A 17,172-nucleotide genomic window follows, 5' to 3' on the forward strand; every position below is an offset into this window, starting at 1 on the left:
AAACTTATCACCTGCCTTTTTGAAGCTCCAAATTGGGCTCACTTCCCTGCTGCCAACCATTTTGAAGAGATAATCAACAGAACTCAAAAGACGCTGAGTCTCTCAGTAGAACGTGGGCTGGTTTGGCCTGGTCCTATCACACAAATCTTGATATTATAGGTAGTGTATAATGAACTTTCAGTACCTTTTCTTCATACCAAACTACAGCAGCCTGCTCAGCTTACTTTTAAGGCACCAATTCCTTCCCACCCAAAGAACTCACTTTAATGGCAGGGACAATATCTGTTGACTGCTGTCTTGGGGCAAGCACCGATTTGGATTAGCTGTGGATGTAGCTGTTGATACAAGAACTTGCATTCACAAAATCTCTGAATGTTTTTCAAGTTTGCCAAAAATATCTAAAGGTCTTGATAACAGCTTTGCAACACTGCAGTTGGGGAATATATCCTCAATGAGTGAGGAGAAAGGTTTATGCCCTCTTGCAAGTGTATGAGAGAGAACATGAAAGCAGTAAGCTAGAGGGTAGGAGTCCTGGTTGTAAATTCTGTACTTTCTGTTATCTCTGCAGACAGCCAAGAGCATTCTTGTCCAAAATAATTTTGGAATGCTATCTTCATATATTTAATACCCTTTTAGTAGAAAGGGTAAAGCATCTTCCATGTTGGGGTGAAAAATAGCCTCATAAAGCCATATCTTTACAAAGATAAAGGATACGTATGTGTCACAACAGTGGCCATTCCATGAAGAATGATGAGCCCTCTCCAAGACTTAGAATCACATGGGAATAAACCTTTCCAGACTAAGCCCTTAACAAAAGATTGTGTATAAGCAACACAACCTACAGAGGAAAAACTTGCTACAATTTTTTTTTTTAATCATAACTGAGATACATTTACTGAGCACTGTATGATTCCTTCTTTACAGAGAGTAACCTTTTAGATCTTTGTCCCCTCAAAATATGTAGTGAAGTAGCTTCTTCCAGCTGGTGTGCTTACTCCATACCTTTTCTATTAAAGGGGGTTGTGAAGCTTTCTGAGTGGCCATCAAGAGTAAAGCGTTCACGGAGCAATTCTTGCTTTTTTACTAGCTCCTTTATTGAGGCTTCAGGGGTCCAAATCTAGAAAATAAAGGTATTTGTAGTTAATTTGGATATGACTTTTGCAACTGAAACATTAAGAAGATATTGTTAGTCAAATAGAGCCATGTTCTAGCACTCCTTTCCACCCTGAGACATAGAAGAAAACTAGTGTGGCCTCCCAGCAGAAGATACCACAACCATTTGTGTCCATATAAGGAAAGCATTCTCTTGTTGTCACTTCCAATCTATAACATGCCATGGGCTCCGATCAGCGATAATGTGGGAAAGAAGAGCCAAAGCTAATTGTTTAGAATGACTGACTCAGGCCCAAGATCCTCAGAGTGGAAAATAGTAATTAGCCGTAGAGTCACTGGCAATGTAGCCTTATTCCCCTGAGACCATTGCAGAAACTAGCACAAATTGGGGCTAAGGGAATGGTAAACAAACTCCAAACAAAACCTCTCAGTCAGCTATGCTATTCTTTTCCTTTGTAAGAAGAAAAAAATAATATTAAAAAAATACTTCTCTCTGATCTTCTTTTTCTGTTTCTCAGTTATTTGCAAATGAGTATTAACAAGTCCCTAATACAAAAATTATATTTCCAGTATTCTAACTCTAGGAAGTAAATATTTAGTGTACTGTGATCCATTTAGTTCAGTAACTGTCACTGACATAAGCCATTGTGTGATAACTAATTGAGAAGGCAAGTTAGAAGTTGGTGCTAGTCCCATGCACAAGGACTCCTATCCTTTAAGTGTAGGAATGTAAAAATCCATACCATGAACGTACTTGCATCTGTATTTTACTGCAAGTCCACTTTAATCCTATTTTAAAACCTGATAAGAGCTTGATTTCCATGGTAATTTGTTTTATATAAATATATGTGTACGTATATAATACATATACACATATATATGAACCCTTTAGTTTACTGTTTTTTTGTGGCAACCTCTCTAGCCTATGTCACATCATCTATAAGCTAGTTGACTTGTGAAGTCATTTCATCAGATTCTTCTGGGTTTTTATCTGCAGTAAGGTCTACCTTTACATGAATGTGAAACTGCACTCATGTTTTGCTACTGTACGTACTTTTCTGGGTTTGAATGTGATGTCATCTCTCTTAGTAGCACCACTGGTTATCAAAGAGTTCAGATAAATAACACTGTCCTTAAGAGAATGTGTGGTCTTTTCAAGAATGGATTTTTCTACAATTGGCAGAGATACCTGTGAAAGCTGAAAGAGAAGAAGTTATCAGCTATACAAATACATCATGTTCAGAAGCAAGGCATACACCCTGGATCTTCTCATATTCTTTTGCTATCTATTGACTGTTGTATTAATCCATTCAGAATCTGTTTTTCTTAAAGCTGATATTTTTCATAACAAAAAATTGTGAGGGGAAAACCTTTTAAAAGGTAGGGGATAACTCAGTTCTTGGACACTAAAACATTAACTACTCTTTAAGAGTCACAAGACAATCACCTGGTACCACTGGTGATCCCAACCTGTGCCGGGTGATGAATAAATAAGCACCTAAGGTTGTCGTCCTCCTGCGTATGGAAGTCCTACACTATCCCTGACAGATTCAAGATGTTTTTGAAAGTGGGAAACCAACATTTGACTACTGTGACATATTTACTATGCCATCCAGGGCAGGGCTGCTAAAGGATACTTCCAGCAATGCAGATACAAGTCCATTTTCTCTCTAAACAGCATCCTGGGTCTGACTAAGAAGTACCACTGGTAAATCAGGAAGATCTCATCCACAATAAGCCAACCAGGATGTGGTCACAGAGGCTGATGTCAGCTTGGGAACTAGGGCAACAGTAAGGTACTCAAGGCTCCTGGGGGGTGCAGGAAAGGCATTCAGAAGTGCAACAGTCAAACATCAGTGTGGGTTTTGAGGAACAGGACTCAGCTCAACAGTAGAAGAGGAAGGATATGAGATGAGCTGGGAAATGAGAAGCCAGCAAGCCTGATACCGCCGCAGTGAGTTTGATTAGCAGAATAAAAAGACCATTCTACGAATTTGAAGGGCCTTGGTCTTATCCTGTGAAGAAACAGGTGCTCCCTTTAAGAAATTACAGTTACCAGTCATTCGGTATTTACCACAACAGAGCTGGATGACCATAAACTTCAGAAGGAGGGGGAAAAGAAGAGGAAATACTTTTCTGTGTTCTGTCAGTGATACAGGATGCAATTCTTAAGTGGGACTGGGGAAGACATGAAGTTCATATAATTACCCAGTCAAAATTTCAACCAATGAACAAGTACTAGTACTGCCAAGAGCAAGTACTGGCTTCTGAAAAGACTCACTTTAATAAAACTGCCTGATTTATAGCCTTAGAGAGACATCAATGGCAAATAAATGAAAGAAAGAAGCACTCTACTACTAGAAGAGCAATTCTTTGTTACCATCTCTCATACCTCTTTTTTCACAGCTTGTACCTCTACAGGCATCAGTGTAGAAGGTGACTTTGGCTTCACAACTTTTTCTTTCTCTGCTTCTTTTTTTTCTGGTACTTTTGGCAAATTTTCCAGTTTATTTTGGAGCAGATCAATTATTCTAGAATCTGCAAATACTTTAGCAATATCAAGAGCATTCTTTCCTGTATTTAAAAAACCAAATACCTGTATAAGCCATGAAAATGAACCTTGGCACTTGTTATTGCAAGTCAACTGAATTTAATTAGGCCTCTATTTTATTAACCATTTAGTGTGCCAGCAGTGTGCCTGACATTGGTGTGAGGACTGGTGGTCATCAGCACTGCTTGCAGAAATAGGCCTTGCAGAAACAAGCCTTGAAACAAAATATTGCAGGAATTCCTGGAGTGGTTGCTTTGCTCTTAATGTCCTGATATTTGCAGCTTAGTATACTGGTCCTGCAGATTGCAATTTTGGCCTTTGGAGCTGAGAGCATTTAGCACTACAGGACAGCTAGCATAGTACAAGGTTAGGATTGTAAAGCAAGTTATTGTAGGTATCTCCCACTTCCAGTGCTTGCTCTGTGGCTGGCAAGGAGTCAAGGGAAAGCCCCATGGTTTAAATGGGGCTGAACTCCTTCAGTGCTTAATAAGGAAAAACTCTCCTGGATCTTATGAGATGAGACCCTGTGGCTGTAGAGTATTGTGAGACTAAACTGCTGTGTGAATTAGAACTTCACATGGTAACAGAAATGGAGAAAACACATCCCTTCTACAAGCAGGGTTTCATCTACTAGGCATTTTGGCAAGGAAAGTCTCATTATGTAGCAATGTTGCTTCCTATGTTAGAGCAAGAGCTTAAAATGTGATAAATGTTAACTGTTTAAATTACTCCAAAAATAGAGGAAATAATACTGAATGGGGATCTGCTGTGAGGGGATAACACTTCAATATCAGTTCAGATTTGTTTTCCTGTTAAGTCACTGTTTTCTCAGGAGGTAATATTTACATGCTAAGCAGCGAGAATGTTTTTTTTTAACCAGTGGTGCCTGTGCATAAAAAATAAGTGATTTAAATGGGTGGCAGAGTATACACTGGCTACAACTAAAATCTAATTTTTCATCAAATAATATTAATAACTAGCTAGACTGTTTTTCATTAAAGCCACTTATAACTCTGTATATATCCTGTAAGGAGCAACAGCCTCCTTAATCATGTAATTAATCATGTTACTTTATTTTCTAGATGTTTAAAACCCAGGAAAGCTGACTACTTAGAATAGTGATGCCATGCTGTTGGAAAATAATTGAACCCAAGTCCTATCTTCATCCCAATCCTGATAGCAATTATAAATTCAGAGCACTTCTCAAAGTGTTCCAAGAACTTAGTTTTTTTAATAAAACATGTATGCATGTAAGGAAACAGGCCTTTTGGGGAGAGATTGATACTTACCATTGCTGTTTGTCATTTGGATGTCAGCACCTGCATCGATTAAAAAATAGACTATATCCAATCTGCAGATCTCAATGGCTCTCATTAGTGGGGTTGCATTGCCTATTGCAGGGGCATCCACTGCTCCTCCAGCCTTCACTATCAGCTCAGCAATATCCAGGTGTCCGTTATAGCAAGCATGATGGAGGGGAGTCCACATGAAATTGTCTGTGGCATTTACATCAACCCTACAAAAGAATAAGAGGCGTTGCGGCAGAGGAAGCTAGCTACTAGACACAGTAATGTCCACAGCTCCAAGCACAATCAACGTTAACTGCCCAGTGCAATGGCATATTCAACATAAATAAAAATTGTCATATTGCTACCGCTACTCTGAAACCATTTGAGTATCTGATATATAGCTTGTCATGGAATATTAATTGTAAGAGTGTGCCTGGGTGGTGATCATGTCCCCCTCTAGGCCAACACAATGTCCTCTACATGGAGGTTTTCACAGGTGCAGAGAAAAATAGGCATTCAAACAGCTTCGTCCTGTAAAATGCTGCTAGTGTTTGTGCTCCAGCTTCACTGGGAATGGCAAAGAGTAGATTAAGGAATACAAAAAAGAAAGCTTCTGGGCCAAGAATAGGTGCTCTAAAACATGTGGCAAAATTGCCTACTGTCCAATTTACAAATGAGTTACAGGAGGTCTATCTCAGAAAATCTGAGTATTTAAAACTTTTGCAGCCATTGTGCTACTGGACTAGATCTGTTTCTGCACCCAGGTTAAAACTGGCACATTCTGGAGGATGCGAGCGCTAGCTTGGGGGAGATACTGCAATATGCTGCTTCCGGGTGGAGCTGAGGGGAAAAGCATTATCAACCCTTTAGCAAGTGGCTGCCTTTGGAGGCTTTGGGCTGGGGTCATGCAAAAGCAAGGCTTGGGGAACAAGAGCCACTAGACCCCCTCAATGGTGTTAAAAGGGAAGAAATATGGTTCCCCTGTATCTCTGAAGAAAGCACAGCCCACGACCATGCCCAGATCTGTGATCTCCCACGTGTGCCATGCGTGAGTTCAGAAAGGGTCAAAACCTCATGAGGGGATTCCCCAGTACTCAAGCAGAGTGAATTTAGGACAGCCTAGAGGTCTTGAACCAAATTAGGGTCACTGTCCCATTTACTCTAGGGTCTCCCCCAAAGATACAGAGGGAGGGAGGAGGAAGAAAAATTATGAAGGAAGCTGCTTTCAGGGATAGCCTTTTGCTCTTCAGGTCAGATGGTTAATATTTAACTCTAGATCAAAAGAACAGATTCATTTGTTCATCTTTTCTTGTTTAATTTTTTAATCTTTTTCAGAATTTTACCTTTGGTGAGATCTTATCGCAGTACATTCCCCAGACCTACCAGTTTTACCTGCATTATCTTTCAGTTGCTTAGCTGTTATGGTTTATTCGTACACAGTCATCATTTCCTTCATACTTCTCCTTAAAATAAGCTGTTCCAGTTTTACTCCACTTTCTCAACCCAACCTCCATGCCTGTACTGATACTCTGTCTGCCCCTGAATCCTTTTCGCTAACTTCGTTTCATCAGAAACAAACCGATCAAAGGGAACAGGGACAACACCGCACTGACTTAAATATTCTTCAGCATTTTCTCCTGATCATACATTGAATTTGCCTTTAGCCCAAATTTCATTTACTTCCGAGTCTTTCTGGAACAAGATAGAAAGTAGATACCATCAATTTATGTTTAAACCTCAGCATTTTCTATAGCTCTGGAGAAGTGTTTTGTTTTCTATTCAATATGGGATTGTGATACCATACTGAAAAGGTTATATTGTAAACTCCCATGCCAAACCAAGAGTATCTGAAAGTCCACGCTGTTGAAAGATGCAAAGCTAAACACTGTACTGATAACCTTCCTCTCCACTTTCTGATTTCCGACAATTTAAAAATCTCAAAGTTGGTACTTTTTTTTTAAACTAAGTTATTACACTTCTAGGTCTAACTGTTAAATATGATGAGATGTGACTCCAGTGCTGTCTAGCGAGGCTTGATGAAAGCAGTGGAGATTAATTTGCTAGATTAATCTGATAACTCTTGCATCCTTATCTTTGGAAGACCTGAATTTACACATTCACACAACTTCCCATATGCTCCAGGAATGTCAGTGTAATTACCAGGGTGTGTAAAGGTCCACCTGCTGTTAGGTCTTTGCAGGAATTGGAGGAACGACAACAACCACTTATCCTTAGAAATTAATGTTAAAATGAATTCTAGCTATAGGTAGAGAACAAAGCTAATGTAAATATCTTTGGAAAATGTTCATTTAAGCGTTTATATGAATGACTGTAGAGTTACAGCAGTCTGACAATAAAAAAGAGATTACGCTATTACACAAGTATGACTGAATCTTTCTTAAATTGCTTTCATCTTTAAGCTGTCACCAAGATTTTTCACAAGTGCGTCTGTAGGCTACGAAATTGCTGAAGCACTTCTAAAGTGAGGAACAGACTAAATAGCAGCACGTGTTTCTGGTGTAAATCCTGCTGCCTCAGCCTGCCAAGGCTGCAGAGGAAAGTGATTATAAGGCTTATCCCCTTAAAACATCTGCATGCAAAGGCCCTGGCATGTGGGACGGGGAAGCCCCGGATTGCCTTGATGATTCAGCTAAGAGTACCTTGATGCTTTCAGGCAAGTTACTTGAGCCAGATTTCCCCAAAATCATTCATCTGATTTTGAAGTTTTGAGGATGCACTATTTGAGACATGGGTATAAACTGCAGTTCCCATAGACTGGCTTTGTAGGTATTCTGCATGTGACCAAAACGTCAACAGCCCAGGCACAAAAAATTTCAGACGTGTGGAACTTACCTCTGGGATGTTTCTATTTCCCTGTTACCAAAATGTGAAAAATAATAAACTAACCCTCTGTAACTCAGGATCTTATGGAACTAACTTTAATATTAAATGTTATGTAAATAAAAACCAAACCATAGCCTGTTGCATCCAAATGTTTACTGGAAATTTATGCTTTTGAAAGCCTTTCCAAAACAGCAATTTAAAAAAAAAAAAAATCTCTGAAATGATCTTACCCCTTTTCCAGAAGATACTGCACAACATCTATGTTCCCGCTTGCACATGCAGCCATCAAAGGTGTTTTGTAATATTTATCTTTTATGTCTACTGGCACACCCTCCTCAAATGCTTTCTGTAGAGACAGAATGTCTCCTGCTCTGACAAGGTAGTTAATATTCATGTATGTTTTCCTTGGCTCGTCTATATACCAGGCACGGTCATCGTGCACGGGATGGGCAGATGGGTGGTCTCGGTTAAAACGGTAGCTATCAGCAATGCTCTGAACAGCCTCAATCATGTACACAGGGAAGCCATCTTCCCTACGCGGACATGCGCTCTTTGGAATAACACAAATCGGCATGGGGATGGCGATGCCTCTTTTGCCTCTTCGCTTCTTCCCTTTCTTCCCCTTCTTCCCTCTGGGTCCAAAGGATGGTATAAGACAGCTTTTCTGCAAGTATTTAGAGCCTTTAAAAAATTCTTCTACGTTGATTCCCTCAGGGTGAGATCCTTCGTGCATTTCAGCAACAGTTTGTATTTGTTCAACGTCCACAAAGGCACACTGCTTCTGAATAACTGATATAAAATCATCTTTAGCTACCATCCCATCTCCTTGGTCGACAGCCTCAAATGCCTTGCGGAGGGAAGCCTGGTGCTCTAAGGACCAGTCGTACAGCCTCAGTGCCCAGCGGGGGTTGTCCTCCTTAGCCCCAGCCTTGGACTGTTTTATAAAGGTATCTTCAACTTTACGCAATTCTGCTGCTGCTGCTTTAAAACCGCCTTCCTTGGCAACGGCTCTTGGGGTCTTTGTTAACAAGTTTGTCCACGTAGGATCACAGCCTGAAAACATAGACACGATTTCGCTGATAATGCCGTGGAATTAGTAATTACTGATTATGTAATATCAGAGACTTGCAATATACATGCAAGTCATTGCCACAGGTCTACAATTTTATACTGGTTTAACTATAAATAGCGATAGCAGATAGAATGACATAGTTGATCTCAGACTGGAAGGTTGGTTACCCATGCGTCCGTATTTGTTTCCCAAAGGGAGATTCATTGGGCAACCCATGCTCTGCTTATCTGTCCACTCATGAATATGTACAGAAAGGCAGAAGTTTGGTGAAAATTTTACATTTTTACTTGAAGTGGTGAGCAACATTAAGAAGAAACAAACTAAGATTAAAATGTCACTCACTGTTCTATACCCCAACCTTGCAATTTGGTGATGGACCACTAGTTAAATGTTTGAATCGCAAGAACAGAATGTAGGATTTTGCATGGTGCTCTTGAATCAAAGCTTGAAGTGATATAATTATCTGATTAAGTTAGAAAATGATCATAGCTTCTTTGCAGTACGTTTCAATGCCCATGGGCGCCAAGTTTTCTCCGTGACTACACCGAGATAAGTTTTTGAAATGATCAGCAAACTAAAAATTAATTTTCTATTGGAAGATTCAGTATGATACTTCTAAAAACAACTAAAACCAGAAACACTTAATACGGTCCAGTTCTAAATTATACAAACCCATGATGTTTCTGCTGCTTTCTTTAAGGAATGTTTTATCTCGGCCACATTAGTAGAAATAAGTCATAATAGCCTATGTTAGGCACTTCTTAATGAGAATTACATATGCCACATGATACCCCAGAGAGTCAAATCTTTCGTAAATGGCCAAGTGAAATCTTTCCTTTAGCACAGAAAAAGAATATGCATGACAGTTGCAAAGTAACTTATTTTTAATGTACCTCTTTGTCCTATAAACTTGCAGCAATTTGCAAATCCTCCCTCCGCAGCGTAATGAAGTGGTGTGTTACCATTCATAGCAATCAGGCCCAAGTCTCCATTATAAGCTGAAATAATTCTCAAAATCTAGAAAAACAAAGACAGTACCACCAAAAATCTTGCCTGTTTCTTAAGATAGGGAAGTGTGAGAATGATTTACAAATAAATGCAATATCATATATTCCCAGTTTATATAGTGAACGTCTCTCCCATGCCCAGCTGATCAACGTGCACATAACATTCAAGTTTTTTAAAGTACTGTGCTTGCTTAACTGAGGAAATAGAAACCCTGTTCAGCTGTAGACATTAAGGACAGTCTTCACTCCTGCCAGCCTACTGCAGGCCACTGTCTTAAAGTAACGCTGACATTTCATGCACAATAAAAACTGCATAATTTTATATACTTTGAAGATGATATGGGGGATAAGGAAGAAAGTGCCTACCTGCAGCTGTTTGCACGTGCCCTTCTTATAATGGTAATGTTTCATCCAAGTCACACAGCTGTGACATGCTACACGTTGAGAGACACAAGCTCTCCAATGGAGCTGTTCACACCACACAGTCAGACTAGCACACACACTCAGAGGTACCTTGGCAAAAAAGGCTCTGCAATTATGAGAGAGATTCTATCACTGCTGGATTCCCTTTGATACTTAAAAAGAAGCTGCCGTTGATTGCTGATTACTATTGCTTTGATCAGCTGAGATACTGGACTCAAAAAAAAACCAACACAAACACACCCAAACCCAAAAAAACAAAGAACACCCCAGGTTTGGCTTTGCAGCAATGCTTTAACGCCACAAATGATGATACCTCAAAAAAGCCTCCTTTGGCTGCAAAATGTGCAGCACTGTGTCTTTCAAGGTCAAACACGTTAACATCGACTCCTCTCTCAAGCAGACCACGCACCAGCTCGAGAACGCCTTCTCTTGCAGCTTCCATTAAGGCTGTGCGACCCGTAGCCTGCAAGGTAGGAAGAAAACAATTCAGAATTTGGTTTGTCTGCTAATTCACGTTGGAACAATATGATCTGATTGTTGCAAGGTGGCATAAAACTGAAGGTCTCCTTTTAGATATTGCCAAAAAAAGGAGACGAATCAAATAGTTTTAAAGATACTTTTAAGTAAACTTTAAGAATCCAGTCATAATGCTGCTAAAATATGAGTAGTCAAATCCCAGTGACTCAAGAGGATTAGTAGCTTGAGTCCCTTGAATAGTCCCCATGAAAATCAGTTCCTTAGTTAAGGAATTCTTTATTCTGTGTGCATGCTCTCATGCATGTTTACAAAATTTAACACAAAATACCACCTCTATCATGAAAGAGCATAAGGAGCTATGGCTGGAGGAGTGTTATGGGGAAGACAGAGCAACTGGGGAATTTCACTGCTGTTCTGTCTGAGAGGAAAAGTTCACATTCTAAACATTAGCATTGTCTCTTTTTCTAGCTAATAGTGTACGCTTGTGATTAGCAGTACCTATTTTCTTTATAATGTCTGACTTTGGTAGATCTGGTGACCTTCCCAAGAACAGAGCACATCTTGGATCAGGGATCACCTGCTATTAACATGTTGGCCCACAGCAACTTAGAATATCTGACTTGCCACTCTACAGAGGGACAAAGAGAGTAGTGAGCCATGGATGTCGTTCTGCTGAACCATACTTTCTTCCCCAATATCTGGTTTTCCGTGGGCCAAGCAAACCATCCCTATAATGTGACCAGGTACGTGCCCATCACATTACAAAAAAAATGCAGGTTTCTCATATTGCAGGTACACTGAGTGCATGAAGCGGGCACGTGCATGAGAGGATGGGATAAGGATGTCCGAACATTGGTTTTGCTATAGCTACAAGCTAGGAAGGATACTGCAAAACTAGGACCAAAGCAAAAGCCATGGGTAGCTTTAAGGCGAAACCTGAGCTCATTGACGTGATCAACAGCACAGAGCTGCATTCCTTCAGGTCTTCGTTAATTTAAGGAAGTAAACAAATAAATTACTAAGATGTACAAACGAGAGAAAAGAGTTTCTTATGTCTTATCCCTGCCTTGATTCCCCATCAGATTTTTCATGCTGGATTCATGTTTTAGTGAACATTCTTTCAACCCTGAAAACCTTAGAGCACGTCCAGGCAAAGCATAAATCAGCATTGCTCCACTGAAGTACAGTGAACTGCAACTCCTAAGAGCTGGCCCAGTTACATTTTGGTTTTGTAAAATACATGCACTCTAATCTACAAAAATCTACATCAGGATACGTGGTTCAAGCAGAAGACTTAAATCCCTGCTCCTGCAAAATAGGGTGGTACAGAAGAAGGGAACAGGTATGGCCACAGAGTTAAGCACTTCTCACTGCTTTATTATTTTAATGTGAGAATTTAAGGTCATATACTCTAGTCGTCTGGTAACTATTCTATACTCCTGTATATATGTTCTTAGTTACAGAAATATTCATACTGGATTTCTTGCATTGGGATTTGCTCCTCTTTCCAAGAAATTCAGACATATTTCTTTAATATCATGAGCTTGCTCACAGGCTTGTAGAAATACAGGCTTCCCATCAGTAGTACAGTTGTTAACATCTGCACCATAATCCAAGGCAATTTGCGTGCAGTGGTAGTGCCGCCTTGTAGGTAAAATGCAGTAAAACAAAACACCTGCAAAGAAAAACAGCAGGGATTAAGGTGCAATACTAGATTATTAGAAAGGTTACTTAGGCTGTAAGCTTCACAGCTGAACAAACTCCTTCAGTAGAGACCCATTAACTTCTCTTAGGGTATACACATGCAAAAAAGACTTGTAGTTTAGGGCCTTCGAACTTGGGGAGTAAACCAAAATTTACTATGTGACAGGTCATGGGAGGAACACGTTTCTCAATCGCAAGTTCTCTTTCACCTACGTACTGGAAAGACCTATGATTTAAAGGCCTAGACTGTTCAGGGAGAATTATTTTCACTTTCGTCAAAGCTCTTATGACCAATAGCTTCTGTTGAGCTGTAAGGATTACCCTCAACCATGGTTCCTCTCTACAGATTGGACACAACATACATAGCAAGTGTGTAACACAGTAAGGGGTCATTTCATGTTATTTCTGGTCTGTTAAGGTTCCCTTTTACTTACCTTTCCCTTCATTATCCACAGCAGTCATATCTGCTTTAGCTTTTGCTAATAAATCCAAAACCAACTCATGGCCTAGCTCAGCTGCCTTCATCGCTGGAGTATGTCCCTTTTTGTCCTGGACATCTGGATGAGCTCCCTGTTCCAGCAAGAAGCTGCACATGTCAGTGTCATTTTTAATGCAGGCCAAGTGAAGGGCACTATATCCTTCCATAGGCTCTGAGAAGTTAATGAGATCTGGGAATCCATTCTGGACCAGCTTTTCTATTTGCTTCTTGTCTTTCTGGTGAACGCACTGAAGAAGTTTGTAGATTTGTAAGTTTAGAAGTCTGTTATCAACCGGTAACATCCTGGAATAAGAAAAAATGGCTTCTTTCAAGGAAGTAATTTCTGCATGGGGAGAGAAGAAAACATGTAACCTCAGAGATGAGATTATAATTACATGCCAGTAAGAACAGGAACCAAACTATATTCAGGGCATGAAAATATCCACTTTAACTTGACAGAGTACTAAGCTTTGAATTAATTTATCTCATTTAGTACATACAGCATATATAGAGACTATATAAACACATACAGCACCTTGCAAAATTGTTCTTTCTAATCTTCAAACTGTTCTGAAGAAGTCTCATTCAAGGTGAAAATTAAGTTAAGAAACTGTAAGGTAACTGCTTTCCATTCAAGGAACTGTTATAATCTAGAATTACTCGGGAGCCTAAGGGGAGGCTGATCATCTGTCATTTTAGTACTTCAAAGGGGAAAAAAAAAAAAATCACAAGTCACAATGTCCTCTGCGCCTGCTGAAACATAAAATTGATACTAGCATCACCTCATCAGTAACTGAGCACCTTCTTTTTTTTGGTAGCTGATGCATGAACTTCCTGCTGGGCTATGTACATAAAAGAGTAAACTGCGTTTCTCTGCAGCAAAACTCTTGGGGAAAAAAAGATGCACACAGTAGGGCACTGGCCTGGAAAAAGGTTCCCCCAGATGATGCAACACATGCTTCTTGAGAAAAGTGCAGTGCAGGAAACCAGCTTTGCATTTGCCTCAATTCTGACCTTTTTTTTAAGGCTTTTTAGCCTCTTTTATATAGTCTCATCACTTGTGGCTGGAGGGCCAAGCAAGGATCAGGCATTATAAGGACCATTTCTGAAGCTTGCTTAAGTGGATGGGAAGCTTCCTATCAGCTTCAGCATGCCTTGGGTCAGCCTGTCCTCCAAAAACAACAGTGTCCTTACAGGACACGCAACAAAAAAATGTGGAGGAACAGTGTCCTGTTAGGGAATACTTGGGTTTTGTGGGGTTTTTTTTATTAGCAATATAGCCTGTAAATGGGACCACTCAGCAATCTGCCTGGCTACTGTTGGGGGCTTTGTGGATGTCCAAGAAAAGGTGAGTTTTAAGAGAGAGATGCAGAAGGATGAACAATTCCAACAGACTTTTTGAGGCAACACTTCCCATTCTGGAAAAGAAGCCTGAGACAAAACTGTAGGAAAAGTAGAAAAAAATGCATGTTGGGAATGGATAGAGCGCAGTAATTTTTGTATCACAGGTACAACATGCCAGTTGTTGTTTCTGTAACTACTGTCTTTCGTTTCTTTTGAAGTTCTGTGGTCAGCCTATTTATGCGCTCTCCCTGTGCATCTGGCCGTGCTGCATAAAGATACCTGCAGCCCTGAGTTAGGCGCTACGTGCAAACCAACTCTGTTACACCATCTGACCACAGCTGATCGCTCCTCCCCTGTAAGAGAGTTAAAATAGCAGAGGTGTTTCAGGAGAGGAGTAAGGAAAAGGTAGGGAAGGGCCTTACAACACCTGGAGCCACTCAAAAGCTGCCCGTTCTAGTCTATGTAACGTTGCAAAAATACTGTAAAATGTTCTTGTTTTGCTAGAAAAACTGTCATTTTAAAAGTTTTGACCAGCTCTACACAGCGTTTATTTGAACTATTATTAGAAGGTGCTCACTTGTAGAAGCGTTTAAGTGGGCACTAAAATGCAAAGACTTTCTCTTTGCAATGTAATCTGGTCAGAATAGGTCAGCTGCTCCCACAGTTTGGGGGCTTTCTCTCATTTAAAAATGATATTGCTTAAATGCTAAATTATTTTCTGTGTAGGTCTTACACAGCCCTCATTCTCATCACATATAAAGTATATTCTTACATTGCACAATTAAATCATTAAGTAGCAATAACTTAAATCTGTCACCTGTGGCTTGTTTATTCTCATCCCTACCATGTTATGCTTCTTGGGACATATTGTCCTGTGAAAGGGAATAAATGCAGAGGGTTTTTTTCTACTGACAGGCGTTACAACTATAGCAGCACTCTAGTCCTGAAGTTCAGAGTTGAGAAATAAGGCTACTTCTGGGTAATGCCCTAGTAGAAGTGAAAACTAGAGTCCCCTATGGAGTCTAGCTTTTAGAGCCTGAAACGTTAAGAATTCCTGAGCAAATCCTCAATACAGGAGGTTTTTCCTGGCTTCTGAGCACAGGAAAAGAAGTGGTGTAAACTCTGCAGGGGCTGGGTTGAGGAACAGCAAAAACATACTGTGGGGAAGGCTCTGACAGTGCTTACACCACTGAAATTCAGCAAAATAAATGTTTTTGAAGATACTTAGATGGAGCTGACAAGCTTAAATGTTCTCTCATACTCTTGTTCTGTTTCCCAACACCACACAGCAGTAAGGAACTTGGGTTTACTTCCAAAAACCAGATCCTTTCTTCCCACTGTTATTCATTATTTGCACCCAGATTTTGCACAGCATTTTCTCAGGAACTCATTTAGGAACAAAACATGCCTTTTCTTGCCTTCTTTCTCCCCCCTGAACCTGCAAACAGTGAAGAAACGACATTCTCCATGGCAATTGGTTAGTAATGCTACAGAACATGAGCAGCATTGCAGTTGGTAAAAATCTGTTAGTAATATTCGATGAAGGCACAAATTGATATAATAGTCAGTGCATATGGATTTGGATTTATTTTACGGATTATCCTTGAGATTCAGAACAGTGCTGGTGCACAAACATTACACTCAGTCTCTAAAGTATAAGCATCCAGAACAAGCATGTCCCAGAATGCCATGTTTTCCAGCGGATGAGACGACACGCTTGCAAAACAAGTCTGAAACTAAAGCGAAATAAGTACGTGATTAGGTATTACTTGCTCCCTGCAACCCCATTCAGGACATGAGATTGACAGCACACCTTACACTTACTGCGCACTTTCCTTTTTGCTCACAGGGTAATGTATTACACTTCATTACAATTTTAGTCGCAATTCAGCCTGATTAGTTTTTCCTGGTGCTTTTGAGATGCTTATCATGGTATTTTTTTAATACTTCACACACAGTAACAAAATTATTTCCATAAACATAAGTGAAATTATTTTCATCGCATTGGTGATGTATGTTGTTATCGCAATTCAACCACCAGTGAGATCCTACCAAGTTTAAAGTCTTTGCTTCAAAGCATTAAGAACCAACAATTTACATGAAGACAACCGTAACATTTTAACTGTGACAGTTAATATTTCTTTGCAGTATTTCTTGAAAGTGACTGGATCAAGTTTTATTAGAAGTTTCTACAGTAACAGAATCAAAGTAAGACAGGTGGGATAGAAAACTCTAGCCAGAGTCAGGTAAAGTTACAAGCAAGTGAAACAGGCATCTATAATGAAAACATAACTACAGCATCCTGTAAATTTTCATTAAGTAAATACTACCAACCATACGTACTTCACAGAGTTTTTATCACCCAACCTGTAAGAGATCTTTTAATGGAAAATGAGGGATTCTTAACATGGCTTTGAGACAGTCATGCTCTGGGGAGGACTTCATGAAGCTATAATCATAAATCCCAAGCTTGTAACATCTGCTTAGCAACAATTTTATCTGTTGACAAACATACACAGAGTCACTACCTTCATTCTGCCAGCTTGTATTGTCGTTTTGGTTGAGAGCATGAACTCATTTCAAATTCAGATTAATCCTTTTCCCCGTACACCTAGTATTAAGAAAATAATTTTAATCAGATTCTTGTTTTCTCACAAAGCTTTCCAAGCTGTGATTGAGGTACATTGATAGAGAGGGAAGGTCTGGTAGCCAGGGCTCTCACTCGCTGACTCTGTCAAAGCCTGGTGCCTGACTGCTGCTGGAAGCACTTGTGACTCCTTTTTTAAAGTTTTCAACATTTTTCAGTTTCAACATCTCAAGCTGAAAACATCCCTTTAATTATCACTATTCACAAACCAGTAAACAAAATT

At 39.8% G+C, this 17,172-nt stretch overlaps 1 protein-coding gene across 1 annotated transcript; it reads right to left on the reverse strand.

The window, feature by feature from the left end:
- Positions 1 to 991: 991 nt before the first annotated feature.
- On the reverse strand, positions 992 to 13,260 carry ANKEF1 (ankyrin repeat and EF-hand domain containing 1). Its single transcript, XM_059828445.1, has 9 exons — positions 12,915 to 13,260; positions 12,252 to 12,451; positions 10,613 to 10,762; positions 9,763 to 9,886; positions 8,028 to 8,850; positions 4,954 to 5,180; positions 3,518 to 3,687; positions 2,168 to 2,311; positions 992 to 1,117 (listed from the first exon to the last, which is right to left on the reverse strand). The coding sequence occupies exons 1-9, from the start codon at positions 13,258 to 13,260 to the stop codon at positions 992 to 994; spliced, it is 2,310 nt and encodes a 769-aa protein (XP_059684428.1).
- Positions 13,261 to 17,172: the final 3,912 nt, after the last annotated feature.

The sequence above is a fragment of the Gavia stellata genome, chromosome 23, assembly GCF_030936135.1.
Source record: "Gavia stellata isolate bGavSte3 chromosome 23, bGavSte3.hap2, whole genome shotgun sequence".
Classification (NCBI taxonomy): Eukaryota; Metazoa; Chordata; class Aves; order Gaviiformes; family Gaviidae; genus Gavia; species Gavia stellata.